Below are 27,708 nucleotides of genomic sequence, written 5' to 3'. Positions count from 1 at the left end.
CGGGAAATGAGATCATCCTCGCATGGCTTGCAGCAACTATCCGTGGATGGAATTCTCCATTCAGCTCCACTCTGCCGGTCAAAGCATAGACCGGACTCCATCTCATGCCGAGGAAGCTATGGTACTTGGTTGGCATCGTAGTCCATTCACAGGTCCACCAACCCTGGCCATACAGCCGTGACACAAGGCCGTGGTGGCTGCCATGCGGCTGGGACTTATTTTCCGCGTACGCAACATCAGTTCTGGTCTGCCCAACGCTGGGCCTGCATTTTATTCGTGGCTCAGAGACCCTCATTCAATAATCCTTGCGCTTGTCCTCTCTAGACACTCCCGAGCGAACTGCCCTTCTTGTTGGACTCACTACACACAATCCAGGACATCGTTGCAGCCCGAAAAAAATAGCAATGACTATTGCTAACTTGACTCTTCAGTCAACTAGCATATCTTTGTGAACATGGTCCACACCTACCCTAAGGTGGCTAGATGGAAATGGCCGCTCTTTGTCTCGACAATGCAACTTTCCCCGCCAGCTCCGTTCGTCTCAGCAACCCTGGAACGTGCGTTGCTGGGTGCCTTGGCCCATGCCTTCGACAGGCCCCTCAGCGCCTCCTTTGATGCAACTCCCTTTGGTGAGCGCGGATGGGCTAAACCCAAGGTGGTGCATACGTCCGTTCTCTCCTCATGCCAGATATACTTCTGCAAATCTCATTGGCAGATCGCGTTCTGGAAAGATGTCGCCTGCGCCGAGGTGACTGACAATACGTACACACCTTGACCAACAATGACTACTGTTACAATGTCCGCTGATCACCCACAATGTTGGTTTACCTGACTGCTACTTCCTTCCCTGTCCCGGCATCCTTTCATTTCGTCGTCATTCTTTATTGGGGTTTTTTATTATTTATTTTAGGGGTGGGGGCTATGTAACGTTCGCTTCACATTGTCGTGTGCCACCAGGTCCTATAAGAGTCCATCCTCCTTGTCTACCTTTCCGGGCTTATTATACTTTGGCCTGGGCAGGATTTCACCCTTGTCTGAACTCTGAGCCAACAAGTTGCCTGGTATTTCCTTCTTGTTCCGAACTTGGTCTTTTGCACGAGGTCAGTTGATAAGGCTCTCCCTACCTACTTCTTCTCCGGCTTTGTCCTCAACACTTGGGCCATCGATCCAAATAAGAACAAAAGAAGGAATATATACCCTTCAAACTCTGTACTCCTCGAGTACCTGATATTTGGAAAAAGCACTTGATCCTTGCAGCACCTCCTATTCGAGAACGGTGCATATTGCTGCCGCCGTGCCCCACTATCTACTCATTTCTATTATCACAACAAATGGCGACCTCAAATATTTCGCCTTTCAACTTCGACCCTGACCACATTTCCTGCATTGGCGGTCGGACAGTCATGACTTGTCGTGGTTGTGCCGGAAATGCCCCAAGGTATGTGTCATTTTTCACAGCGCCATGAAAGTATTCCGCTCATGCTCATGACTTTGCCAGGGGAGCTATCTGTACAAGCTGCGATGGTCGGGGCTTCAATATCTTCATCTGCGCACATTGCAATCCCGCCGCAGCGGCTGCAGCCGTTCGATCCAGCACAGTCATATCGGCCACTGCCAATACCACACCTGGATCATCGGCCCCTTCGTCTCCCGGCTCCTTGAGTCGCAGTCCATCTACTTCATACCCACCTCAGCCGGATACAAGGACGAACAGGGCTTGGAGACGATATGAAGACGGCAGGGATGGGGCAAGTTGTGGGCGAGTAGAGACGAATACTCCTCGCAATCTATGAGTTGGAGGTTTTGCGCTTGATCTCGATTGAATCAGAAATTCGGAGCTTTGGCAGAATGCTTTGCATCTATTTTCATTTACCTTTTGGTTTCTTCGACACTTACATCTGACATGATCGCACTGGATGCTATGTCAGTCTGTACATGTTTTTGATTACCTCGGCTTTGGCACGTAGCAACTGGATTTGCTTGGAATCTCGGGTTTTGGTTGGTTGTGGTTTAGGCTCATTTGGTTCTCTGGAGTCATGGTTATGATGTCTGTCATGTAGGCAATCCGACTATATAGATGAGATTTTGCAATGGAATTCGCTCGTCTTTATAAATAGAGTACGTCTGCCTCATTATAGATGACAACTACCAGCAATTACTTGACATTGCCTCGTTGATGGTATTGCTTTACATGTTCTCTTGTAGACTTCATTATTAGGCGAAGTACATCGTGTACATAAGAGCAAAAATTCTCAGTTCATCTCAAATTAAGCCCATGCTCAGAAAAGCTTTTGAGTCTGAGTCCGAAGCCAATTCCCAAAGATATAAAGAGGCAATCCCAAGAATAAAATAGCCCACTGGATACCCGCAAACTCATAGAACATCTTATCGACGCCTTCCTTCGTCATCCAAGCATATCCGCCCTTGGCCAATCCAAAGGCAACGACATTCTTTGAGGCGTTGACGAGCACGAGTGCCTCACCACTGATCCGAGGGTATGCATCTACGACGTATGAAAGCATCACCGAGGGAACAAGGGTCAATCCCGAAGATGCGATTGCCGCGCCAACAGCGGGGCGGACGTAGTGCTGGTGTCGTGCAACGGTGTATCCGAAGACAATGAGACCAATTGGGTTAATCAAGAAGGGCAGGAGGAGCGCCGGGATACGGTGCTCTGGCTTGTGGATGTGGTGGTTGCGTTTGCGTAGCCAGCGAGAGAGTAAATCGGTCAATGGTCCGGCGATTGGCCAGGCTACGACGATGCCGATGAAGCTGCTCAGGGTGAAGAGACCCAGGTCGGCGGAGGAAAATCGGTATGGAGGTGGGGAGAATAGGTCGGGAGATACTGTCGAGATTGCGACAACACTGGTAAAGGTCAGCTGCGCGTGATCCCGTTAGCGACATGGACTCGGGGTGAAATCAACTTACCCTCCCAAGACAACTCCGTACATCAGCGACGCAATCAAGATACCGGGGACTATAAGCAGCGGGAAGGGGAGGACGAATAAGCAAGCAAAGAACTTGTAGATGCCCTTCTCCTTGGCGCCCTTGGTGACGTTGAGTGAGAAGAGCCCCTTCGTGTACTCGCCGAAATCCATCTTGGCCCGGTCGCCAACATGCGAAGTCGTACGGACGGCCTCGATATGGTTGGAGGTATCCTTCTCAACATCTCCTATTTCCTCGGGCTCCTCCTCAGGCTCATAAATTGTTTCGGGAAGGAAGAAAATGGTGGTGACAAAGTTGACAGCTGCGATAATGGCGCAAAGGATGAAGAACCATCGCCATCCACGAGCTTGAATGAGATATCCTGCGATAACGGGGCCGATCTGGGATCCACCGGAGAGGAACCCAGCGTAAACAGCCATGGCGCTAGAGTAATTCCGCTCGAAGAAGAGATCTGGCGAAGCATAAGAATGGGACGTGACTGGAGAAGGGAGATGTCGGGTATACCTGCGAGAATACTTGGAACGAGCGATTCGCTAGCACCATATCCTTAATTTGATGTTAGCTCAAGTGGACGACCAGGCGGAAATGGTACACATACCAAAACTAGCGAATACTCGCGAGGCGAGCAGGCTGTTGTAGTCCTTGGCGACTGCGCTCCAGATAATTCCACCCAAGAACATAGACATAGACACAAGTGTCACAAGACGCTTCCCGAAGCACAATGCTAGAGGCATCCAAAACAAGTTGGCAAGTCCCATTGATAGAACCGAGTAGGTTATTAGGGCCGATAGCTCAGAATTTCCGACGTGAAGATCCATCGCCAGAGATTCAAAGCCGGTCGCCAGCCCAGACTATCATCGGGAAAGCAATTAGAATGAGATAGTCTGAGAATGATTCAGAGGCATACCGAATACATGTTGCCCATGAAAACGTATACATTGACAGTCAGCAGGGCGGCATACCGAACTCGTCGCGGGAACAACTGTCAGGGTTAGCCACGGACCACACATTGCATCAGAGCCACAAGCATCGTGCATACCCTAGGATCTATGGCGGTCATCTTGGGTATACTCAGATCCGCTCAAGCAGACAGGCCAAAATGCGTGGGGACCAAGTCGTGTGAGGGTGGCATGACGGCCGGGAGAACCGGTACATATAAGCAGACAGTCCGGCATCGAAAGTCGGGAAATGAGACAGGGACTTAGGCCAAATCATGACAGCTAGATTAGGACCGCCCGCAGCGTAGCTATGGGCACCAATCGAGGGGCCTGTGTTAATCGGCTTGCCCGTGGAGGAGGTCGGATGTGCTTCGGGACCACATCCCTGGGGCGCTTTTTAAGCGAGATAGCCACGAGGAGGAGGGGTTCGAGCTGTAGGTTGTCCCTTCAGATTAATTTAGTATGTCAAAGAGACTCTCTGTCTTTAATTTCATTTGGACCGTCGAAGTTGCTGCAATTCGGGGTGTTCAAAACCATCGTACTCGGCTGCCGGAAAGTGTTGCGTTTGCGAGGAATCCCGACCACCATTCGCATAGTACAGCACTCGTTTCAGTGCAGTCACGGGAAGTAAAAGGCATGACCAGAGGGAAGATCAACTTAACCATGGTGGATTTATTGTTGCCACCACGAGGTCCGAGACTGCAACCGAGTCGTTGGAATAGTCTGGCGTTGATACCCCGGATTGATCCACCGGGACATCCGTCCCTCCTCCGCGATGATATGCACCCCATAAACACACGTGGGATATCGGAGTCACTCTCCACAGTACAGGCCTGTCTCCATGCGCGGATAATTGATTGCCGGACATGCGAGGGGACGTTGGGAAATCCGAGCCAGCAGGCGTCGGCATATCCGAGGTGTCGTCGAGATGGAGACGGTGGACGCTCGGGGGTTCCGAACACGCGCGGAGCTGATGGACGCTTGACACAGTGCTCTCTTTATTTGCCTGCTTTTCTACGTCACAAAGTGGTCGTTTTTCCGAGAAGAAATTGATTCTAGTGAGAATTGCGATCGCGTTTGCTCTCGCAAGATGGTGAGTCCAGAGAACAGCTCCTCGGTTGGCAGCAATAGCAACAGTCCACTGATCCCCATCAACGCAGGTTCCGGAAGAAGCTCGTCTCCGCGTCGTGATCGTGGGAGCTGGTCTCAGTGGTATCGCCATGGCGATTTCAGCAGCACTGTCAGGACACTCAGTAGAAGTCATCGAGCAAGCGAAAGAGCTGGCCGAGGTTGGCGCCGGCCTCCAGATCACACCTAATGCATCTCGTCTTCTTCAGTACTGGAAGCTCCCAGCCTCCTTGTGGGATGCAGCTGCAGAGCCGACGAAAGTAACCGTCCACCGGTACTCCGGCCCAGTTTTAGCCCACGACGGCGCCTTTGACAAGAGCATCCGAGCAAAATACAACGCGCCTTTCGTGGATCTGCACCGGGTCGACCTGCAGCAGGCCTTGTATGCGCGCGCGCAAGATCTGGGTGTGATCTTCCACCTGGGTGAGAGGATCGAGCGCATTGACTTTGATAATACAGTTGTGCAGTCAGTGGCGGGGAAGCAGTTTACTGGGGATCTGATTGTTGCCGCTGACGGTCTGTGGTCTCAGTGTCGCGAAGCATATGTGGGGAAGAAAGATGAGCCTCTTCCGACAGGGGATCTCGCATACCGCATTGTTCTGACTGTGGATCAAATTTCGGACCCGGATTTGAAGGCGTGGGTTCAGCACCCCGAAGTGCACTTCTGGATTGGTCCCGGCGCTCATGCTGTGGGCTATTCCCTTCGCAGAGGCCAAATGTACAACATTGTCTTGCTGGTGCCTGACAACCTCCCTCCGGGTGTTTCGAGGCAGTCTGGCTCAGTGCAGGAAATGAAGGAGCTGTTCGTTGGTTGGGACCCGATGTGAGTTTCACTGGCAATTTCACCCAGACGATCACTAACGTGTTCAGCTTGAATAAGTTCCTCGACTATGTTACCAACGTTGACAAGTGGAAGTTGATGCACCGTAAGTCATTGAACCCCATCAATGTGTCTGGGCTGCAAATTGACAACATTGCTACAGATGGTGAAATGAAGAAATGGGTCAACAATGAATCAAATTTGGTCTTCATGTCCGTTCAATACTTTCTTTCCGGATGAATCAGAGCCTTGACTAATTTTTTATTTCTTTTTTTTTTTTTTCGAAACAGTGGAGATTCATGTCACCCGATGTTGCCATATCTTGCACAGGGAGCAAATTCATCGCTAGAGGATGGCGCAGTCTTAGGTTTATTGTTGGGACACATGACAGATAAAGCCCAATTACCAGGCATATTGCGTCTCTATGAGGGCCTACGCAAGTCCCGTGGTGAAGCCATTGTGCGAGAAACTTTCAAACAGGTACGAGGATCTATGTTCACGTCCGAAATCTCTCAAATCTAATACCCAGTCAATAGAGACATGACTTCCACATGGAAGATGGCGAGGAACAGCAGAAGCGAGACGAGATTTTCAAGTCCCAATTGGGGAAGGAGCTCAAGGGCGCTTTTCCTAGTCGATGGTAAGTTGAATCCCATACTCATTGAAACCTCTTCTAATTTATTCTATGCAGGACATGTCCAGAAGTCCAGCCCTGGCTGTATGGTTATGATGCCATCAAGGAGGTGGAGAATGCCGTGGTTAAGAACCCCGGTATATTCGCACAGCAGAAGTCTCGTAGATCCCTCTGCCAGTTTCTCTAGTTGCATCTTTGATATCTGATAGATTGTGGATCAATTTATTTTGAGAAATCTTGGTTCTATTTGCTCCCAACCTCGTGTAAACTTATCATGATGTATGTGCAGTCTGTTTATTTCATGATATTGAAGGACTCCGCCTTAGGACCCAGCAAAGGCTTGAAGTCATCTCTTTCACAGATCTTCATGGCTTTCTGATAAGCCGGGCGATTCCCAATGCGCTTCAAGTACGCCAAAGTTCACCTGTGCTTCTCCGTGTCGAACTCAATGGAACAGACTCGGCGCATGGTCTCGTCAATGTGCAAACCGTCATGATATCGGCTGCCGTCACTCCTTGCCCGCAAGGTACGTCCCAGTTTCCACCAGTGGAGCCTCGATATTCGCAAGTGCCCGCTCCCAGTTCTGGAATGTAATTGCCATGACCGGTGAGTCGGGATCCGTTGCCGGGCTGCGGGTCATCAGCACGCGGGAAAGCGTCGGCTGGAGGCTGCCGTTGGCGAAGTAAAAATCATTCCAGATAATGGGGATAGTCCGCGCCGTCCTTGGGCGTAAGAGCGAAATGGCCGTTGCCGTGGACTGCAATCAGATAGTCGACGATGGCACCCGATTCGGCGAGCACGAACTTCACTTTGGATGCTGGGGATGGGTCATCTTCCATAACCGGAGCGGTGCCAGCAGGGTGCAATTCATCTAGGGATTTTGGGGCCAGGATCGGGTCGCGTTTGTGGAACACATGGTTGTATTCCAGTCCTAGTTCTTCGCGAGCCAAATAATACGCTCGGATTGCGAGAGGCCGAGGTAGTGTAGAGTCAGGGGCATGGTGATGGTGGAGGGTGGATAGGTGAAAGTGTTTCCGGGAGACAACGGCGGGGGGTCGATCTCTTTATAGCCTTCCATTTTATAGCTTTGCGATGGCGTTTGCGGTCGGCCGGAATGTTGCGACCGGTTGAGGATCATGACATCAAGCGCTGAAACCTCTCGATAGACACGAACCACTTGAGGCGATCGTCGCCTTCTCATTCAAATGCGCATACGAGAACGAGAGGATGACTGTAGGTCGGACTTAATATGGCGCTAGCTCCGAGACGAACATCCACGTCAGCCATCACTACCGTTCCTACTAATAATACATAAGTGGTACATCAATGATCTGCAATAATTCAATAATGAATACGCTATGCACATATTGATACACAACTGCCAGGCTACCCGTCCAACATCGGCAGACCACCAATATCATCGAACAGTCTCGCAATCCCATCAAACGAATAGTCCGGGAACCCGAACCCATAGGCCCACTCGGGGATTTCAAATCCAGGTTGGCCAGGCCCTGTTGTATCCGACGTTGGGGGGATCTCCTCACCCCCGTCGCCATCGCCGGCTGCTGGTTGTTGGGCGCCCGATGCTCGGAAATCCCTCAGGTATTGTCGAATGATCTCCACGGATTTCCGAGCCACAACAGACTCCTCCATCGCTTCCAGGATCTCAACGCCCATTTCTACAGAGCGCAGGAGCGGCATGGTCTCGGCGCACATGCCGAGTTTGGACATGGGAAGAAGCAGTGTTGAGGTAGCGAACATCACGTAGGTCGTGTTATACCACCTAGGTCGGGGTCAGAAACGAAAGTCGGTATATGGTCAGCTTAGACGTACCAGCATCGGAAAAACGTGTGTACTCGGTAGATATCATGGATCACTTCAATAGTTTTCATAGCTGAATCGAGGCATTTGGCAATCGTCTCCTCCAGTTCGCTCGGGGGATGCCGTAGTTTGCGTGTGAAATGGCTCAAAAATGGTCTGAAAAGAAGCATCTTCACGTTATAGTATCCTTTATAAGATTAATGTCAGCTGATCATTCTTAGGTCGAGGTTCCAAAGCTAGTTACTTACGGATACCCAAAACGAGTCGCTGTCTCCTGGCCCATTTGGGGTCACGTAATGCGCTGCGAGATAACCGATAGGCACCAATATCGGGTTTGATCTTTTCGGGAAGTCTTGCAAGCCAGCGATCCATCTCCATCTCAATCTGGAGAGCCAATTGGAGCTTCTCCTGTAGTGTGATGCGAGAATGGTAGATCTGGACTGATACCCGTCGGATGATCTGGGCAAAATCAATCATCCAGGGAATGATAGCATATTCAGAGTCATCTCGGTCTGGGATGGCTCTGTTGTGATACTCGTCCATTCCCAATGTATCGGGACGCCCGACGGAAAAGCTCATTTCTCTAAAATAGATGTTAGACTTTATAAAGAAAAGAAAGGATTGCTTCCAAGCGCGCTTGGCTTGAACTCACGGACTCACATTTCAAGCGAGAATATTCCCCTTTTCACCGACATTAGCCAGAGAAGGATGCGGAAATAAAAAGCGATAATACTCACCACCAAGTCTTCGAGATCCAGCTCGAACGTTGGTCCTTGGGGGAGCGGACTTCTCTGTTGAACCCGGCAGAAAGACATGTACGAACCGCCAGGCCAAGGTACATGTATGCCACTGGAATTGTAAGCACTGGACACAGCCCTGTAGTCAAAGACACACTCACGGTTGGGATTGAGTTCATTTTGGCAGATTTTGGCCTACTGCTTGTTAGCTTCGAAATTATCGACAGTGATACGTCAGCATATACCATAAAGTAGAGACACTGTACGGTCTCCAGATCATTCGAGAACCGCAGATAATTCAAATATGCCTGGGCCTCACCAAACAGCTTTCGGCTCCACTCAAAACGGCCCATTCCAGCAAGCTTGTCCTCGTCCCATATGCGGACCAGTGCTCCAAATGAAAGAACACTAAGGTATAGAGCCACAAAACTAGGCTCGGGTGCTTGCGTCCGGTTGAACCAAAGGTCATTTGCGCGCAGAAGAAATTCCTCTTTATCAATGAATGGGTGGATGAAGTGAATGTTCTCAAAGTATCCGTTCATGAACACATGAGCCTGGTCGAAATAGTAGTTGTGATGCTCAATCGATGTCGGCAGTCCAGGTCCGGTGGACGGTGAAAAGCTGGGGTTATGCAGCGTTGAGATTAATGAATTAGCCGCTGGCGGATATTGTTCTTGGTGTGGTTTTGGATCTCGAGCTTTTGATAAATGGCCAATGATCGCGGCCGAGGAAGTGCTACCATGGAATTCGATACCATTCGTATGGTGGTTCAATTCGTTGATCTCGTCATCTGCACTTTCGGCCGACTCTTCTTGTGTGTCGCCGGGCAATCTTGCCACTTTCTGAGGCGTCGATCCGGGCCGCGGCAGGGAGCATGGCGTTGTGTCGATAGCTGCCGACACGACAGGTTGGTTGAATGATCTAGAGGTTTGAGGGGATGTCCCGATCTGCGCCTCGGCCGAGCGTAATCTAGAGGCCAGCTCCTCTACTCTCTTCTCGAGATCTACAACATAGCTAATCATCGTGTGAGAACAGTGCTACCAATCGGGGATGGGGCATCCGATCCCTCGATTCCAAAGGCTTTGGGAGAGATATGGCGCCTACCTTGCAGATCGGTTGCTTTCACGCTCTCGGTAATTCCCCTGGTACACACAGTCCAAATGGCTCTCTGCAGAATAATTAGTATACCCAGTGGAGCCTCACGAGGGGATCAAAACCCACTTTTACAGTGTGAGCACGGATACTGTTCATCGCACTTATACTTCTTCGTCCTGCACCGGTCGCAAGCCTGGGCGGCGCGTGGCCGTTTGACTCGCTTCGGAGCCGGCTCATCCACGGATGCTAGCGCACTCTGATGTGGTTGCATTATCGAGGCATGTTCCTAAGGGCGGGAGGGTCCTGGGTCTAGGTTTGGGGTCTGGGGTACGCTATGCGAGTGCAGATGAGATAACGAGCGCGTGTCCGGAAATTCCGGATGGTCGGCATCCCGCCACGTGATGCCCCGTGGGGACCTCCGGTCTGGGGGCCAATCATCGATGCCAGTGGCACAAATTAATCTTCGTCATTTAATCACTAGTTGCATCTGCAAAATAGTTCGGCAGTTGCAAAATATGGGGTAGGCGTATGGGATGGGAACCGTTGGGGACGATGACTGAGATATTGCAGATAAGAAAATATGATGTAATGTGTGCGTAACTTCGTCGATCTCTTGGCTCATATGCAGATATATAGACAATGACTATTTACATCGAGAACGCAGATAGGGTTCACATAATCGAGTTCGACACACTCTATGACGAGAGTGTCACGTTTAGACGCTCCGCCACGGTGGCAAACCGAGACGCGTCCCATTCTGGAGCCTGTTCGGGCAAAACAACCTGCTCAAGAGGCTTGCCCAGTTGGTGGATTAAAGACTCAATTCCATCACCATCGGAGAAAGAGTGGACCTTAACATATTTGCTCTCGAAGCCGAGGGAGAAGGCCTGACCAGCGGGAATGACGACGGTCTCGCCTTCACGGAAGAGAGTCTGGCCGGAACCCTGCAGGCTGACCTTCAGAATACCCTCCATGACACAGAAACAATGGTCCACCGTGTTGAAGGCCATGAATTTCGAAAACACAGTCTCGCCATACTCCTTGGAAGACTCAATGCTCGAGATGGCACACACCCCGGTGCTTTGCTTGGTGGTGACGAAGGGGCGCGACATCACTCCACCCAGCATCCATCGGGGGCCGGTATTGGCACGCAGGAAGTATCTCTCATTACCCTTGGGCAACTTTTCATTATCCTTGGTCCAGTCACTCACTTCCGGGGGAACGTAATGGGGTTGGAACACCACGTCGAATTTCTCCTTGGCAGCCATCACCTTCGGGATCAAAATGGACTTGAGGTCGCGATTGTCGGTTTCGGGGACCAGGATGCCTTCGTAGGGCTCTGAAACATAGCGGAAGAAGTCGACCCAGTCACCCGGAGTAATTAATCCCTGGATCTCGGTGTGCGGGCCAATCATTTCGGGGTTGTGAATGACGGTCTGTAAACCAGTCAATTGGCGAACACAAGACATGATTGAGCAGAAATTCATACCGGAGGCACATAGGCGAAATCGCCGGGAGCCATTATTCGACATTGGTCTCCGTTCCACAGCTTCAGGTATCCTTTTGTTACCAGAAAGACATCGTGGGCGTAGTTGTGGTAGTGAAATCCCGGTGCATCAGAGAGACTCGCGCCGCTCTGGAAAGACGGCCATCAGACCATTGGTCTGCTTGGAAGAGGCCAAAATGCGAAAGACACCTTTGCTTCCAGGGATGGTGATGCGCTCGCCCTCGAGCTGAGGGATGGCATAGGGAACCCGCGAGGCAGGAGGCTGACTGGAGAACGGAAGCGACATTGTATAGCGACACTGACTGAGCTGGACAGAATGAAGAATCGGCTTCACAGGTGCTGGCAGTCGGAAATTTTAGGTTTGGAGAATTGAGAGTTTAAAGGTACTCGGCTTGCGGGGAAATCGCTGCCGAGGCGGAGAAGCCGTTGTCGGATGTCCCGAGCTGCTCAGGTGTCCACCTTCGCCAGCCAAATAATGGGTTTGTTGAGTGTAATGGCTCAAAGCCGACACGCGTCTTGTTGATGAGAGGCATCCACTATGCGACCGTGTATCGAGATCAGGTATACCTTGAGGTATACCGCATCTGTGCTTCCTGGCACGACTAGTACTGATACCCACGGTACCTTGTCTACATGGTAGGATAGGTTTGACAGAAATCGGATGTATCGTTGGGTGGTCATTCAGATCAATTGATTCAAAATGATTTAAACAGTCTAATCTATTCACCGCGATTCCATAGTAGATGCCGGGGTGTTTCTGCCTTGCATTGGGATGCCCGGCGTAAACCTGCCCTGCCCCATGAGATAACACTCTACAAGACTTATACCGAGTGAGCCTATTGGCTACCTTTATCAGCCTCAATTGGGATAAGGTACGTGCAAGTGCATATGAGCTGCATGCAGAATTTAGCATGGCAAATGCAATAAATGCAATAAATGCAAACATACTGCTAATGCTAGGTAAATGCCCGGCGGAAGCCAGTCTCCGAGAGCGGTATCTCCCACCGAGCCCCATCCTATGTCCATCCGATGGCATGATGATTGCACTTTGCGAAATTCAAAAACTACCAGCTGACTCAAGCATCAGCTGGAACCCTGGACGAGCAACGGTATCGCTCATAAATGCCCTTCCGGCCCATCCGGATTGGCCGAGGATGGGCATTGCCACCGCTGGCAATGGGCGACGGGTAAAATCTCACCCACAATCCCCACGCTCGTGGGGAGCAGCCTCGTGTGGGGTTGAGAGTACCTATGCTATAATACCAAAAGCCCCTCCACATCTTTCGCATTTAATTCCACCACCAGACATATATACCCCTGCTGCTCCATCATGGCCACTGACGAGAAGCCGACGGGCGAGTATCGCCAATACCTGCCGGACCTGAATCTCAAGCGATTCCAGGTGATGTGCACACAGGATGCGCATGAGTACGCCCACGACTTTAAGACGCTGAAGCAACCCCCATGGCTGCATGCGCTGTACATGCACTGGCTGGAGCTCTTGCAGGAGCCCTTCAAGGGCGTAACCACCGATGGTAGGACTTGCCAATTGTTGCCCTGCGCGACGCAATGCGCCGGCGCAAAGAATAAGATCGCTAAATTCCTCCGCAGGCAAGGTCCGGCCAGATCTCTTCACATTGCAAGATGAAAATGTCCCAATCCAGCAGATCGTGGACGCGACACAATTAATGCTGTCTCTGTTGGACGAGAAGCAGAAAGAAGCCGTGAACTATCACATCGACTCGCCACAGTGGCGCACATGGTCGAACCCGGAATTTCTCCTCGCACACAAGGGCGTGCGCCTCGACGAGGTCAATACACAGGTGCGCGATGCTGTGATGAATGTGTTGAAGACCACGCTTTCCCCAGAAGGCTACGAAAAGGCCGTCAACGCCATGCGCATCAATCATTTCCTCGGCGAGCTCGTCAAGTCACCTCGCGTGATGAACGAGTTCTCCTATAATTTTGTGCTTTTCGGTCGCCCGTCAACAACCCGACCTTGGGGTTGGTCCTTCTACGGCCACCACCTATGTTTGAACATTTTCCTGTACAAGGGCCAGGTCGTCGCATCCCCGTGGTTCACGGGCGCCGAACCGAACGAAATCGACGCCGGTCCTTTTGCTGGCACCCGCATCATGCAAACTGAAGAAAAGCTCGGCCTTCAGCTGATGCAGTCTCTCTCTGCGAAATTGCAGTCCCACGCCCGCGTCTTTGCTATCATGAAGGATCCCGCCATGCCGCCTGGCCGCTGGAACAAGGATGACCAGCGTCATCTTTGCGGTGCCTACCGGGATAACCGTGAGGTCCCTTATGAGGGCATCCTTGCATCGACGTTCAACGAACAGCAAAAGAAGCTTATGTACGGCATCCTGGAGCAGTATCTGCTCTACCTACCGGCCAAGTCGCGCGCCATGAAGATTGAACAGATTCGCCGCTGGGAGGCTGAGACCTACTTCTGTTGGATAGGTGGCTACGGCAATGATGATCCTTTCTATTACCGAATCCAGAGTCCCGTCATTCTGATCGAGTTCGATCACCACTCGGGTGTCTTCTTGAATAACGAGGAGCCGAAAAAGTTCCATATTCATACTTTGCTGCGAACACCTAATGCTGGTGACTACGGCCATGCGCTGCGCGCACAAGTCCCGGCGATCGAGGGATTGAATGGCAAAGAGATTGTTTGGTAGGTGGCTGATACCTGACCAACGGCGGAAAAAGCACCGTCATGTATATACTGTACGCGATGAATTTTGATGAAGCATTGTCTTGAGACTACACGTGCGTTGTCTGATTCTGCTCGTGATGTATTTCCTTTTGCTAGAGAACGTGGTAGCCTATGGATTTTGACCGGTCTGATTTTTTTTTCCCTAGGTCTCCGTTCCGGTATATAAAGATATGAATTGATCACACTTACACTATGCATTATGGCTCGGATGAAATGAATGGAGTAGAAATTTATTAAGCATGGACATCCTCAAAAGTATCAGGAAAAGGTGATTGAATAATGTAGTTAGCTCATCGTCTTATTAGTCATGTGCTGCCAGGTCTTCATAGAAGACAGAAGTAATTATTTACAATCCCAACGCCAAATAGCTCAAATGGAGATATGGAACCAGTCAAACACCGCCATAGACCAGATAACAAAAAAATGAGATGAAGCTGAAAGTTAGGAGGTAAAGAAAGAAGTGAAAAGGAAATGGCTCGAAAATCATTTCCACTGACCAGAGAATCGCACCGTAGTATAAAGACATATAATCTGAGAGAATATAGTTGAATTCCCTGCACCGCGGGCAATTTCCATTAAGTGACCCTTAGCTCGTCATGGTCCGGGATCAGCTCATAGCCACCCTCCGAAGGTAGAATCTTGGCGGCGACAATGATCGCGCCAGCGCAGAAGAGACCGATGCACCAGCTAACAGTACAGAAGATCCACGACTGATCAAGCTGCCAACCAACGAAAAATCGGTCCTCGTTATCGAACAGGTATGCCTAATGATCCCAGTTAATCAAACCGCGCCCTTGTCTTTCCCGGGTGTCGCGTAAGACCTACCACTATCGACATGCTCGCAGCTTGAATCAAAGCCGATATCACAATTAGAATGCTGAGGATCCTCCATCCATTCTCACGGAGCCGTTTCCCACCTCCCAGGATAATGATGTAGGTTACGATGCTCATCCCCTCGAGCACGACGGCAAAGGACATGAGAAACCCGACGGAGCGCCACATGGAGCAGAAGTACCGGTCCTCGCCATGGCAGTCTTCTCGTTGTGGGAAGCTCTCGCAGGTATCGGATAGGGAAGAGCAGCGACGGTGCAGGCCGTAGGAGTAGTGGTGGGCTGGCTACAGAAGCAAAGGGAGAGAAATATTAGCTCTCCGTCGGTCACGTTTCATTTTCAAGCTTCACTCACCTTTTCACTGTGGTAGCTGACCCATTTCGGTATGATGATCGAAGATATAGTGAGTGCAAAGGCTGTGCAGGTGAGACAGGTTAGTTCAGAGGCTCCGCCGCTTTCCTTGGCATGACACGCGGCGTCGGGAGCTATTCGTTCTGTGACTCACAAGCTAAAAAGATGGCGAGTGTCCCTGAGTAGACAATCGTCTTAGTTAAAATTCCCGTGTAGTTCCGGTCAAAGCCCCGAGGCACCAGGTTGAAATCCATGATGCCAGGTGTCCACCTGTCGAGGCTAGGAGGCGACGAGCGGCCGATAGCGTAGCTATGTAGGACGAGATCTGGCCCCTGCGAGAGGCGGGCGCATCGGTATAGCTGGAGGTATGGAGGTATATACTTAGGGTTCGACTGACAAGACTTCCTGTGGGCGTCGTGTGAAATATGTCCTGCCTGGAGCACCAGAGGTATAAGAGAGGAGATCTTCGAAGTGGAGGTGTGGAGGTGGGTGAGTCTGCGGGCGCGACCCACCATTACCGCTTCCCCTCCAAACAGGGCAGAGAGCGGCCCCTGCACAGGCGATCTCTACTCTTTTCTCGGCGTCAGCAGATTCGCCGGAACAGGGAAGAGGTGAGGAACGATAGGATTTTGTATAGATAGAGGTATTATTTCAGTTACTATTTGAAATTCGCTAGAGATCAAGGCTCTATCGGTCTTCAATGTACTTAGTAGAAACAAACCCTAGCAAACAGGCCAAGTGACCCCAAGGCAGGTTACATAGAGTCAATTGATGAGCCAATAGAATGAAATGCAGCCTGACAGTGCCACAGACAACCCTAAATCCTACGATCAGGCGTACAAACACGTCGCACCTTCATTGCAAGGAGCACCCCCGGCAGAAGCAACAGAGGGTCTCTCGGAAAAGCCGTCATCATTAGAACTAAAGCCAGCAAGAGGGACGTAATGTACAGGAGGGAGGGCGTGAGGCCCGCAATCGAAAAAGAGCAAATAAGATAGCAAAAGAAAAATAGAATCAAATCAAGAAAGCAGTTCCATGATTCAAAATGCCCACCCGGAGAGTGGGATACATTTGAATCTTGAGGTAGCATTGAAAGCGCCACCTTCAAAAACACAAACGCCAACCAGATTCATGCCAGAACGAACGTTGCGCCAGAAACTTTCACTGCACTTCACGCTTCATCCCTCGCGCTTTTGTTGCAGCATCGTACGGAAGTCGTCATTGCTCTTTTTGGACGTGCCACTGTCGTGACCCTTCTCATCGGGTGTGGTATCCATTTTGTCGTTGCTGTTGCTGGAGGGCGCCGGTGGCGCGGCTCGCTTCACTCCCAGGCCACCACGGCGGCCGCCCCGAGCACCCGGTTGCTGGGGGCGCTTAATTGGACCCGCAGGTTGCAGCGAGATCTTGGGCTTCTCGGACTTGATGGAGGTGATTCGATCGGTCTTTCTGTCGGGCTTGAGGGCCAACAGCTCCGGGACGCTGCCGAGATGGAGAGGACGGCCCGGAACAATCTCCTTCCCATCCAGGGCCAGAGCCGCCTTCCCGGCACCATGCACATCGACATACTCGACTATGGCCCCTTGGTGGTCTGGTCTCAACGAGATCTTCACGAGTTGTCCGAAAGGTTCCACCAGGGCCCGGATACGAGCCTCATTGACGGTGTCCGGTACATTCATAAGGGCGAGCGTGCGTTCGTGACGGTCTCCGACGGTCTGAACACCATCCGCACTATTGCCGTTGGGCTCTACAGAGGGAGATCTCGCCGAGGCAACGTGTGAAATGACGGTATTTGTCATGCGCTTGGCACCTGCGTGGGTGCTCTTATGCACTGCCAATGGACGTGAACCGAAAGTCTCGCCGTCCATAGCAAGAGCGGCCTCTGCTTCTTCCTTGGAAGAGAAGACCACAAAGCAATATCCTTTCGGGCGGTTATCGGCACCTCGTGGCAAATGCACATTCTCAACCGTACCAAAGCGCAAGAAAAGCTCCTCGATGTCTTTCTCGTTACGCTTGAAGTCAAGGTTCCTGCAGAAGATCTCCCGCCCTTCTTCCATAGGTCCACTGCGCGATTGCTTCTTTGCTGGGTCCGAGATCTTGGCCACGAGCTTAAAGTTGCCTTCCAGAACAATCTCGTTAAGCTCGGTAGCCCGGAGGGCAGCACTAGACGAAACAAACTGAACGTAGCAGAATCGTCGAGTGGTCTGGAACTTGAGCGAAGGCCAGCGCACATCCACAATTTCGCCGTATGGTTGGAAAAGATTGCGAATGAACTCATCGTCGGCAGCCGGAGGGAAATTGGTGACAAACAAGGTCGAAGATGCTTCAAGATGCACTTCGATGGTGTTGTTATCGAAGATTTTCTTATCGCGAGCCAGGGCTCCCAGTGCGTCTTGTTTAGTTTCGAACTCGATGTGCACAGTTTGGGAGTGTTCATCCTCTGTCGATAGCATCTTGACGCTGTTGATTGTGCCGTAATGTCTAAAAAATTGCCGAACTTGAAGCTCTGTCGCCCCTTTCGGCAAGTTCTTGACCACAACAATTGCGTTTTCGCGGTCACGACTAGGGCCTGCAGGAGTAGTTTCTTGCTCTGCGACCTCTTCCTCGCCACGCGCCTTCTTGCTTGTGGGTTCGCCGTTGGCATCCACCTCGTCCTCGCGCTTCCTCTTTTCTGACGATGAAGCCTCAACGGCAGCTTCCCACTGTTGTTGTTGCTGCTGTTGCTGAGCAGCCGCGGCTTCGCGTGCCTCCCGTTCTCTCCGGGCAGTGACAGCTCGGATGGCTTTTCGGGTTCCAATAACAGCAAGCTGGAGCTCATCAGAGTCTTCGTAATCCTCGCAGTGAGCGATGTAAGTCTGAACAATCTTCTCCGGCCAGTCGAGATCCTCCCGCTTGATGGCCTGTTTTAATACAGCAGTTGCATAGCTGGGGTTAGGAGTTCGCCGCGCTGCGTCAACAGTTGCCTCTCCTTGCACGAATTTGCTCCAGGAAATGAGCTCCCAGCCATAGTAAGTAAGCCAGAACTCATAGCTGTTGCCACGGCGAGGAACGAGGCCCTTGAAGGTCTCTCGGGCACTGTCCCAGCTGCCGCTTTCGCTGAGGTACCGAATATAGATGCGTTCTAAGCGGAAGAAAGGATCTCCTTGGTAAGAGCGCCCATACTTCTTCTCGCCAAGCTCTTGTACACTTTCAATGGCGGATCGAATACCGACTTCCGCAACATCCAGGTCCTCGTCGGTTGAGTCCGAGAGGAAAGCACGCCGACGGAGGTAGCTGCACCAGGTAGTGTGAACCTTCAGCACTTCTTCCATTCCACCGGCGTCGAGCAGGCCTGTGCTGGTGGCCTTGTGTTTGATGCCAGATATTGTGGAGAATGACTGGCCTTCTCGCTCTGAGCTCAGAAGATATTGAGACCATAGATTACCGGACCAGGGGCAGTGGCGTGTGCCACGGTCAAGGGTTGCGATGGTTGTAGTAGAGGCGTGGCCATGCATAGATTCATCAATGAGGAACATCACATAGTCCTCCCAGAGAGAGACATCTGTGGGGAACCGCAGAACTGCTCTTTGGAAAACAGCATTGACAAGCTCAAAATGGAATCCATGGAAGCCGCTTCGCCGTCCGCGCTTGCGGGAAACTTCGGCATCGATATACTCCGAGTATACCGCCCATTCGAGAGCCTTGTCACCAGACTCCTCGGCTTTGCTCAGTCGAAGCTCGAATTCTTCTCGCGTACTGTAAAATCCCTTGGCCTCTGCGGCGCGGGCAACAGTATCAGACATGATTTCCTCGTAGTTGCTAGATCCATAATGCTTGGAAATGAAGCCAGAAAATTTTTGGAATGACTGGTCCCATGTCGCGTGAGGAGTTTGCAAGCGAATATCCCAAAGTGTTCGAAGACGGTTGATCTTGTCCATCTTCTCCTGCGAGTTAGGAGTGGCACGGTCGATATCCTGGTCAAGAAGGTCCAGAAAACGATCCCAAACGAGGTGGCTGTTGTTGATCCTGAATCGTGTGGCTTCTGCGGCTCGCTGCCACACCTCCAGAACTGACTGCCAGCTAAAAACTTCGCGTCCAATCATTCGGTCTTCCTCGGTCCACTGACCAGCTCCATGTTCACAGGCTGCTGTGTAGAGGTAGAGCACCCATTCGCCATAGATATGCCAAAGCTTGGTACTTCCGAATTCCTCTTCAACTGATCGCTGGCAAAGCTCCATGACGGCAATGCGCTCATTCACGGAATGGGCCAACATACTCTCATCTTGGATCCACTCGGCCCAGAGATCCTCGCCCATCGCGAAAAGCTTGTCCATTTCCTCGCGGGCTGTTCTTAGATCCTTAAGGAGATCGTACCGCCGGGGGTCGCCATGGATATCTGGTTGATTAGGGGGATAGACGTGGTTCACGAAGCCCGTATGCAGGATTCCGATAAATTTGACATGTGCGTCATAGGTGTGCGGATTTTCCTGGATTTGATTGAAAACTTCGGTCGCCAAACGTTGCGCATCCGAATCCAAAGAAGTCTGTCCGTAATCCCTCCGCGCAGTTTCCCGAGGGCCTTCGGACATGGCAATGTCGAATGATGTGCGGGGCGTGGGGGTGTTGTGATTGATTGGATTTACATGAGGGTGGATAGTTGACGGAGACAATTGGCTTTCGTACGACTCGGTGTTCCGTAGCATGCTGGGGGCGTTGGAGCGCTGCGGCTGGTGGTGCTGCATCGCAGCCAGGTCTGCCAATGTATCCATCCCCGGTGTTGACGCCTGTCGGGTAGACAGGTCGGTCGCAGCGGCAGCACCGTTGCCGCTCATATTGGGACTCGCACTTGCCACCGGTTGAGATGACTCGGGAAGTCCAGTCGGGGCGTACACCTGCTGCGCCAAAGGCGAAGAGGGCTTTCCTTTGCGGGCGGGACCCGACCGAGTTTTGTTAATCGCTTTATGAGGAGAAGGCCCTGCAGCTGAGGTCGGTGCGTTGTTCGACGTAGGACCGGGTACGGGCGTCGAATTTCCAGATTTAGGATTCGAGTCCGGGGAAAGAAGCGAATTTATGTCCATTTTGCAGAATCAAAGACCGCGACTCGCTCTGAGCGAAAGAGAAGGGCGAAAGGACAAAATCGAAAGAAAAAGTTCAGGACCAGAGGTCACGGATAGTGCTAAGATAGCAGAGATCCAGGTTAGACGACAGCCACGAAATGCCTCAACGTGAAGTCCATTCCTCCGTCGGCCAACTTGAGCTCGTGATCTGATCCCGTCTCGTCGTACCGGTCTCCGCGGGGTTCTCTCAGGTACGGGTTGGCGCAGCAGCGGTCGCGCTGATCGGATTGTCTTGTCGGTCGCGGAACTGCGACGGTGGCCGATGGCGAGGGGACTAGCAGTGGTGAAAAGGAACGTGTGGGTGAAGGAGCGGGAGAAGGCCGCGGGTCTAGGCCGATCTAGGTGAGAATCCGAAACCTGAGATGAGGGGCGGCTGGGCTAGAGGAGAAGGATGGGAGCCACAGGCGGTGGTGGCCTGGGAAGTTGGGAGGAGGATAGAAGGAAGGAAGGGAAAGATGCCGGAAGACTGAAGGAGAGCAACTGCGCAGGCCCTGAAAGAGGAGGGCTAGTGGATCTTCTGTGGAGATGACGGTGAGGGAAGACCGTGACGAGGGCGTGGAGGCAGCAGCGGTCCAAGTCCCCCGAATGAAGGGTTCTACGGGCTCATTTCCTCTAGGGACGCTCCTTTGCGCCGTGGGATGCGTCTGGGTCGGTTTCCCGCTGCAGAGCTTCTGATCGATCACGTCGCGACCTGCAGGACATACCGCGTTGCCGGCCTCAGGCAGGTTACGGCGGCCCGCAGACGCCGCCCGCGCAGGCAAGTTTGACCTTTTTTCCAACCGCTCTGCAACAAGTCAACACTCCACTTTCCATGGCCACAATGGGTGTTGTCTATCCATATGGGCAGCTGGTCCGGGCTAGTGAGTCTCCGCCATGATGCCATGATTGTTGTCCATTTTATTTTCAATTAAGCCCCCAGTACTGACTTTCAATCAGCCGCCCGGAACCGCGTCTCATGCGTCGTCCCCCGACGGACATTCACCTCGACAGCTGTTTGCCGCGCCGAGAACGATGGCGGCAAATCCGACAAGCCTGCCGGGAACAAGAAGGGCTCGCTCTTGTCATCCATGAAAAATTGGGTCCTCGGTGATAAACCCAAGGCAACTCACACGCCGGCCGCCCCCAAGCGAGAAGAAGGTGGACTCGGAGCCAGCTCGATTTTCGCCGACGACGTCGGTGCACCCTCTGGCCCCAGGCCCGGCCGGAAGAAGGAGCAGATCCAGGAGCAAACTGCGGAACAGGCCGATGTGCCGCTGGAGGAGCGAGACAAGAAGCGTCTGCAGATGGCGTTGAACCCCAACCCTAGGGCGCAACTCCGATGGGAGAAGAAGATGGTCGCCCGTGAGATTGGGAAACGAGGCCGTATTCCCGAGCGAGTACAGATCCAACGAACGGAACGCGAGTCTCTCTCTAAGTCACACTGGTTTAAGACCTCGGTTAAGAAGCTGGGTCCCCTGGCCCGGCAAATCGCTGGCAAGAACATCGACGAGGCTATTCTGCAGATGCGTTTCAGCAAGAAGAAGGCTGCGCAGGATGTTCTCGGTCACCTTGAGCACGCAAAGAACGTCGCCATGGTCCGTGCCGGCATGGGCCTGCCGGTCGCCGCCGAGTCCGAACGTCCCAAGCCCATCACCGTCACCCTCAAGTCCGGCGAGCGCAAGAAGATTTCCGACCCCACATCTATCTATATCCAACAGGCATGGGTAAACCGTGGTCCGTACGGATTCGGTATGGACCACCGTGCCCGCGGCCAGATCAACCGCCTTCGACCACCGGCCACTGGTCTCACTGTTCTCTTGAAGGAGGAGAAGACTCGCATTCGCGAGTGGGAAAAGCGCGAGGCTGAGGCGCTACGGAAGCGGGCCTCCCAGCTCTGGACCCAGCTGCCGGATCGGAAGATTTCTGCTCAAAACCAGTATTACAGCTGGTAATCGTATGAGCATCGATTCCCCTTTGGCGTTGCGTTGCGTTGTATTGTTTACATTTGGCTGTCACACTACCATTCATCTGTGGCTGTCCCGATTTTATTTGTTCCTGTTGCCATTTGCCGACTTGTGGAGAGGACTTTGCATTTACAGTAGAGAAAGTCGGGCTGAATTGGAGCCCATGTACAATATTTTCAATACCATCTATGAAAATCTTCATCGACTATAAGCTTTGTATTAAAAATTCGCTTGAACAATGACAGGGATCACTCCGCCGGTCTGAAGGGGAAATTTGCGATGACCCACCATCTCCAAGATACTCGTGATAGCCCCGGAATGGGCCGTCAAAGAAAGGAAGACATTTTCATCGTTGGAAAATATATCATTCAACAGTCCCAATAGGCGCTTATTGCGATGCTCATCGGACTCGCGCGTCTTCGATTCCCATAGTAGGTCCTCCTCAGTGAAACCCGCCTCGAGTTGATATTGGGGAAACTCGCTTGTAATTGCAGACGCAGAGGATCGGCGATCACAGGTATGTTCACCCATTGTTTCCCGGAGGAGCTATTGATCAAAAGAAAATTTTGTAAGAGCAATCTTTCAGTAATGAGATCTGCGTGAGGACCTACCTCCTTGATAAGCGGCCGGAAGGGCTCGGTGAGCGGCATCTTCAGCCCTTCGAAGGTAACTTGTGCAGTGGCGCAGCATCGATGCAGTGGGCTCACATAGTAGGACTGTGGAGCTGGGATACCGTGTTTTATCTGCTCTGACCAGGTTTCCCGTGCGGTTTTGGCTTGGGAAATGCCAACGTCTGTTAGATGAGCGTCGACCCAAGTGCCGTATTCGTCACCATCCAGGAGAGACCAGTATTCCTATAAGACGTGTGAGCTACAACATTCTAACACAAATGAGATATTCTGTACTCATGCGTGATACATGTGAAGACATACATCCCATGCTTTGGTGCCATATCGTTTCTCGGCAACATTGTGAACACCTTCACCATGTCGGCCAAGGAAAAGAAGTTTATACTTTGTATTTGCCGGAGAAGTCTCATTCAAATGCTGAATCTGCCTTTTGAATCTTTGCCATTGGGTCTCACTTTCAGCATTATCGGCGTCTGAATCGTACGCGCGGTTTATGAGACCAAAGTTGGATTTCGTCTGGGATGAAATGAGTGGACGAGAACGGCAAACTCAGCCTAACTTGTAGCTTACATAGTCGAATGTGTCTGGGTCAGTTAATGGGTCATCCTGAACTAAGTACCCAGTAACAGTGGAAAACTGGAATGATGTTTCCTTTTCCATGGTGAGCAGGGTTCTTGTCAGCTGGCTGACGTTCAGGAGTTCTTTCGGGTTCAGGAAACTCTTGGCGGGGCTTGGTGTGGAGCCACAGGAGGACTCGGAGACTACAAGACTACTGGACGAGGGATTGATGATCGATGGCTCTACGTTTATGGCAACGATATTCTACTGGAATTGATATTGGGGCATAATTCGGATCGTGAATGCTCTTGTTTATTGTAATCCATCTAAATGGCATATACTCTATGCATCGGTTCCCACCACCATCAACATCTCAGCTATTCGTGGATATTAACTCCAATCATCAAACTCCTATCCAAGGTTTTGAAAAGATAAAAAGAAATTCAAGTTGTAGCTCAATCTCATGAGGACCTCACGGGTATACCGCAACTCCAAAGAAGAACACACTCTCAGCAACCCTGGGAAAGCTCAGGAACTAAGGCTTCCGTCACAGCACACATATCATCAGAGCCCTGCGGACCGCGTGTTGAAGAGTTGCAAGCCACCTCTAGCTGATCTCAACTTTTTCGCAAAGAAAGAAAGGCAGCTAAATATAAAGTCTTCGGGTTGAGAGGCAGAGGACGCCAACAGCGGCGATTGCCAAAGACCAAAAATCGACAGGATCGAACCCACAAAACGACTTGTGAACGAGCTTACACTTGTTCCATTTGTTATCGTCTGGACGGGAGACTCCGAGGTCGCCTTCGAGCCGGTCGGAGAGCGTACAGAGACACGTTCCGAACGAGAACGCTCCGAAAGTGCAACAAGAACGTCGACTGGCAGATTGGTGCCTTGCATCTTTGCATTGGGTGCAGAACTTGGGATACCCAAGAATCCGGTATTGCGACAGCTTTGCGTCGAGCGAATCGGGCTTGTGCGAGTACCACTTGCCGGCAACGAGCTTTCTGGAAGACCCGAGGGCATTCCATGTCTGGGACGCCGTACCTGCAAATGTGGGTTCCCAAACGTACCGCCAGCATCTGATGGATTTGTCTGTACGGTATTTCTGTTGCTGCCTCCTTTTGGAAGCGCGGAGATGTTGGGTAGAACCCCAATTGTTCTCCAGCGCCAGGTCGTGGAACTGGTGGATTCGCTCGCCGTCTTGACAGACTGAGGGACACTCCGGTGCGGACGGGACGGGTCGTGACCAGAGGAAGTTCTGGACTGCTTGACAACATTCTTTGCGGTTGCCGGCATAGATCCAGCGGCATTGTACGGAAGGTTTTGATCCGTCGCGCTGCCGGTATGTTTGCGCACAGTCCGGATCGTGGGTAGAACGCCGGAGATACTGTATTTGCGGTCGTGGCTTGGGACGCCGGCCTGCTTGGTCGATCTTACCGTCGGCAGGACAGCACAAATTCCCCGCGATGGATCGTGTCCGGGAGAACTGCTGGTAGGTCTCTTGATAACCTTGATCGAAGCACGTGGAATCATGGAAGGATCGTTTCCTGGAACACCAGAGGAACGCAGATCTGGAAGGACTGGTACGTGTACCAGGGGTCGGTGAGGTTGTTCTCTGAGCGAAGTGCTCAGTGGAGCTTCGTTGACACCCGCGCGAGCAGCAGCCTTTTCGAGGCAGTTGCACTAAAAAGAGTTTAGCATGGTCATTCGACGGGACGGTGGTTAAATATGGCTAAGACTTACCCTCTTGTGTTGCTTCTTGTGCTTCTCGCACGCACCGTACTTGCGAGCCTTGATGTAGTTCTCCTTCTGCGCCTGGGAACGGGGCTTTTGCTTCTTTGGCAGGTTGGTCGTGGCGTTCATGTTCAGGTCGAGAACCATTTCAAGACCTCCGTTTCCAGCGGCAGATGGCGGAGGGGCAGCAGGCGTCGTTTCTGGGCTGCCAGAGCTGGCGGGTTGCGGAGATATGCTTTCGCGCATGTAATCCGACCAGCTAGGGGATGAGAAGCTGGTGTTGGAATCCGAAGACATGTCGAGGTCACGGGCAGTAGAATCACACAGTCGCTGTAGGTGTAGAGCAATCGCGGCTTCCCGGCGCTTCTCCTTGATGGAAGCAGCACGGGTGTCGGCGGCGGCTTGCGTCTCGACCATCTGACGGAAAGAGTAACCGTTTTCGTATGGCTGGTAAGCATTGAACATGGCATCGTCAAACACCGGAGTATCCGCCGTCAGCTCGAAATCGGGGGAGTGGTCGGCCAGGAATTGATCCTGCTCGAAAGCTCCATGGTCGACCATGTCGGGGAAGGCCGACTGGAAAAAGGCCGGAAGGTCGTTCCCGAGCGTTTCAGCATCGTAGGGAAGACTCATCTCCGGCGAAACGGTGGCAGATGCGGCATAATCGTCGCCATAGGCCGCCGGGAGGTTGAGGAATTGGTCGAAGTCCACCCAGTCGTCCGTCTGCGCATCCATATAGAAGAACTGATCTCCGAGGGACGCCATGATGGGATTGGGTCTGGGTCTGGGGGTATCGGGGTGTATATGAGGGGTATAGAATGGGGTATACAGGGACAATCACTGTAACCAGATAAGCTTAAAGAAAGACTAGGCCCCAGGGCTCACGGCCGTGAATCGAGTGGTGTTGGAAAGCCGGAAGGGAACTTCGAAAAGATCCCAAGCCTGAGGCCAGCGGGTTGTTCAAGTATAATGGCGGCCTGAGGAGACGCTTTCCCCCTTCGGGGACCCCGACGTGCGGGCTCCTGATCGGGCTTAGCGACCAGGTCTAAGCCCCACGGTTTATGACTCACCCCAGCCGCCATTGGCCTTCCGTCCACTCACTGCCCCAGGGTGACAACAGTTATGCGAGGTGATTCTGCTTATGACGATCTCGACACTTTTCACTCGAATCCTGGCTCGATGAGATCAATTTTTAAGGCATCTCGGTACGGTGGGCCCCAGGGTCACTGAGTGCTACGTATATGTATACTTGATCCCTCTCTCGAGGGATCCCAGCCCTACGATCTGGTTTGCAATTTTGATCTAATCTCAACATACGGACCATTGGTACCTCGAGCCATGCATGAGGGCCTAAGCACCTGGACCAGTTGTATCACAATATTTCTGCATATAGCCATCGGTACTAGGAGGTCTGCATGTCCTTCAAGAACACTTAGTCCAGAAACATGTGGCCAGAGCCAAGATCGGTGTTAGGGGTTCGCCAACACTAGGCAGGGTTCATCCTAAATTTTGATGCGTTCTAACACCTCAGCGGACATTAATTATGGTACCTACACTACCAAGGTGTTGTCCCATCATGTTCAGTCTGTACAATATATGCACGTGCAATTGCAAGATGAGTGGTTGACCTGCAAATGCTGACCAGCTATTTTCAACAATGGTCCAAGCATGAAAACTTTGAATGCACTGTCGGAACCATTTGCTTAACCCCAGAAAGCCTGAACTAAACGGATAATGCGATGCATCCTATGTAACCTCGGTGCCGACGCCTCCTTGGAGCTTGCACATCAAGACAGATCCAGAAGGGACAACGATCTAATCCCACCATTGATAACGGTACGTTGAGATTAAGTATAGCACCAAGCATTAGTCGCAAGTCCTTGACACAATCAGGAACAGCCTTAGTAAAAAGAGACTCTGTCGCTTGGTTTGTCTAGACCCATTTCCAGACGCTCTGGACCCTGCATCTATACCCAAGCGGCGAACCAGCCCCACCCTTCTAGACCCTGCGTCGATCAGCTAGACCCCGTAGATTCTCGGCGGAAACCAGAACTTTGGGACCCTTTAATGCAGTCTCATTGGATTTCTTGACGCAGTTAGTGAGGTTGCGACTGCATAAACGTATGTGAATTGTACTTGCGTCTAGAGGGGGCGGGGTGCACAAGAAATTATTGTGGGGTCAAACCAAGGTTGAGGTCGCTGCCACGCGATCCAAGCCA

At 51.9% G+C, this 27,708-nt stretch overlaps 11 protein-coding genes across 11 annotated transcripts; 4 read left to right on the top strand and 7 right to left on the bottom strand.

Annotated features, from left to right (window-relative positions):
• Positions 1-454: 454 nt before the first annotated feature.
• Positions 455-775, top strand: N7532_004216 (uncharacterized protein; the record flags this gene model as incomplete). The annotated part of the gene is made up of 1 exon (XM_056616710.1): positions 455-775. The coding sequence occupies one exon, from the start codon at positions 455-457 to the stop codon at positions 773-775; it is 321 nt and encodes a 106-aa protein (XP_056477067.1).
• Positions 776-2,279: 1,504 nt separating this feature from the next.
• N7532_004215 (putative MFS transporter) lies at positions 2,280-4,006 on the bottom strand (the record flags this gene model as incomplete). Its single annotated transcript, XM_056616709.1, has 6 exons — positions 2,280-2,865; positions 2,929-3,397; positions 3,451-3,492; positions 3,545-3,797; positions 3,854-3,928; positions 3,986-4,006. The coding sequence occupies 6 exons, from the start codon at positions 4,004-4,006 to the stop codon at positions 2,280-2,282; spliced, it is 1,446 nt and encodes a 481-aa protein (XP_056477066.1).
• Positions 4,007-4,974: 968 nt separating this feature from the next.
• N7532_004214 (putative monooxygenase) lies at positions 4,975-6,653 on the top strand (the record flags this gene model as incomplete). Its single annotated transcript, XM_056616708.1, has 7 exons — positions 4,975-5,001; positions 5,045-5,835; positions 5,883-5,938; positions 5,996-6,044; positions 6,123-6,312; positions 6,369-6,472; positions 6,524-6,653. The coding sequence occupies 7 exons, from the start codon at positions 4,975-4,977 to the stop codon at positions 6,651-6,653; spliced, it is 1,347 nt and encodes a 448-aa protein (XP_056477065.1).
• A 502-nt stretch (positions 6,654-7,155) lies between these two features.
• On the bottom strand, positions 7,156-10,046 carry N7532_004213 (uncharacterized protein; the record flags this gene model as incomplete). The annotated part of the gene is made up of 9 exons (XM_056616707.1): positions 7,156-7,397; positions 7,641-7,697; positions 7,876-8,249; positions 8,300-8,474; positions 8,536-8,870; positions 8,948-8,968; positions 9,025-9,136; positions 9,186-9,219; positions 9,270-10,046. The coding sequence occupies 9 exons, from the start codon at positions 10,044-10,046 to the stop codon at positions 7,156-7,158; spliced, it is 2,127 nt and encodes a 708-aa protein (XP_056477064.1).
• A 78-nt stretch (positions 10,047-10,124) lies between these two features.
• N7532_004212 (Zn(II)2Cys6 transcription factor domain-containing protein) lies at positions 10,125-10,390 on the bottom strand (the record flags this gene model as incomplete). Its single annotated transcript, XM_056616706.1, has 2 exons — positions 10,125-10,192; positions 10,246-10,390. The coding sequence occupies 2 exons, from the start codon at positions 10,388-10,390 to the stop codon at positions 10,125-10,127; spliced, it is 213 nt and encodes a 70-aa protein (XP_056477063.1).
• A 424-nt stretch (positions 10,391-10,814) lies between these two features.
• Positions 10,815-11,912, bottom strand: N7532_004211 (cupin domain-containing protein; the record flags this gene model as incomplete). Its single annotated transcript, XM_056616705.1, has 3 exons — positions 10,815-11,555; positions 11,609-11,755; positions 11,814-11,912. The coding sequence occupies 3 exons, from the start codon at positions 11,910-11,912 to the stop codon at positions 10,815-10,817; spliced, it is 987 nt and encodes a 328-aa protein (XP_056477062.1).
• A 1,044-nt stretch (positions 11,913-12,956) lies between these two features.
• Positions 12,957-14,313, top strand: N7532_004210 (DUF3500 domain-containing protein; the record flags this gene model as incomplete). The annotated part of the gene is made up of 2 exons (XM_056616704.1): positions 12,957-13,161; positions 13,238-14,313. 2 exons carry the CDS (start codon positions 12,957-12,959, stop codon positions 14,311-14,313), a joined length of 1,281 nt encoding a protein of 426 aa, XP_056477061.1.
• Positions 14,314-14,926: 613 nt separating this feature from the next.
• Positions 14,927-15,786, bottom strand: N7532_004209 (uncharacterized protein; the record flags this gene model as incomplete). Its single annotated transcript, XM_056616703.1, has 4 exons — positions 14,927-15,115; positions 15,177-15,467; positions 15,536-15,597; positions 15,687-15,786. The coding sequence occupies 4 exons, from the start codon at positions 15,784-15,786 to the stop codon at positions 14,927-14,929; spliced, it is 642 nt and encodes a 213-aa protein (XP_056477060.1).
• Positions 15,787-16,710: 924 nt separating this feature from the next.
• Positions 16,711-20,586, bottom strand: N7532_004208 (U6 snRNP complex subunit PRP24; the record flags this gene model as incomplete). Its single annotated transcript, XM_056616702.1, has 1 exon — positions 16,711-20,586. One exon carries the CDS (start codon positions 20,584-20,586, stop codon positions 16,711-16,713), a length of 3,876 nt encoding a protein of 1,291 aa, XP_056477059.1.
• Positions 20,587-21,445: 859 nt separating this feature from the next.
• N7532_004207 (mitochondrial 54S ribosomal protein uL22m) lies at positions 21,446-22,556 on the top strand (the record flags this gene model as incomplete). Its single annotated transcript, XM_056616701.1, has 2 exons — positions 21,446-21,485; positions 21,562-22,556. The coding sequence occupies 2 exons, from the start codon at positions 21,446-21,448 to the stop codon at positions 22,554-22,556; spliced, it is 1,035 nt and encodes a 344-aa protein (XP_056477058.1).
• A 1,763-nt stretch (positions 22,557-24,319) lies between these two features.
• N7532_004206 (uncharacterized protein) lies at positions 24,320-26,254 on the bottom strand (the record flags this gene model as incomplete). Its single annotated transcript, XM_056616700.1, has 2 exons — positions 24,320-25,438; positions 25,499-26,254. The coding sequence occupies 2 exons, from the start codon at positions 26,252-26,254 to the stop codon at positions 24,320-24,322; spliced, it is 1,875 nt and encodes a 624-aa protein (XP_056477057.1).
• Between the last annotated feature and the right edge of the window lie 1,454 nt (positions 26,255-27,708).

Source organism: Penicillium argentinense, assembly GCF_028826775.1.
Source record: "Penicillium argentinense strain IBT 30761 chromosome Unknown utg000004l_segment0_segment0, whole genome shotgun sequence".
NCBI classification, from domain to species: domain Eukaryota; kingdom Fungi; phylum Ascomycota; class Eurotiomycetes; order Eurotiales; family Aspergillaceae; genus Penicillium; species Penicillium argentinense.
Note: the sequence above shows the minus strand (reverse complement) of the source record. Positions and strands in the feature narration are given on the sequence as shown.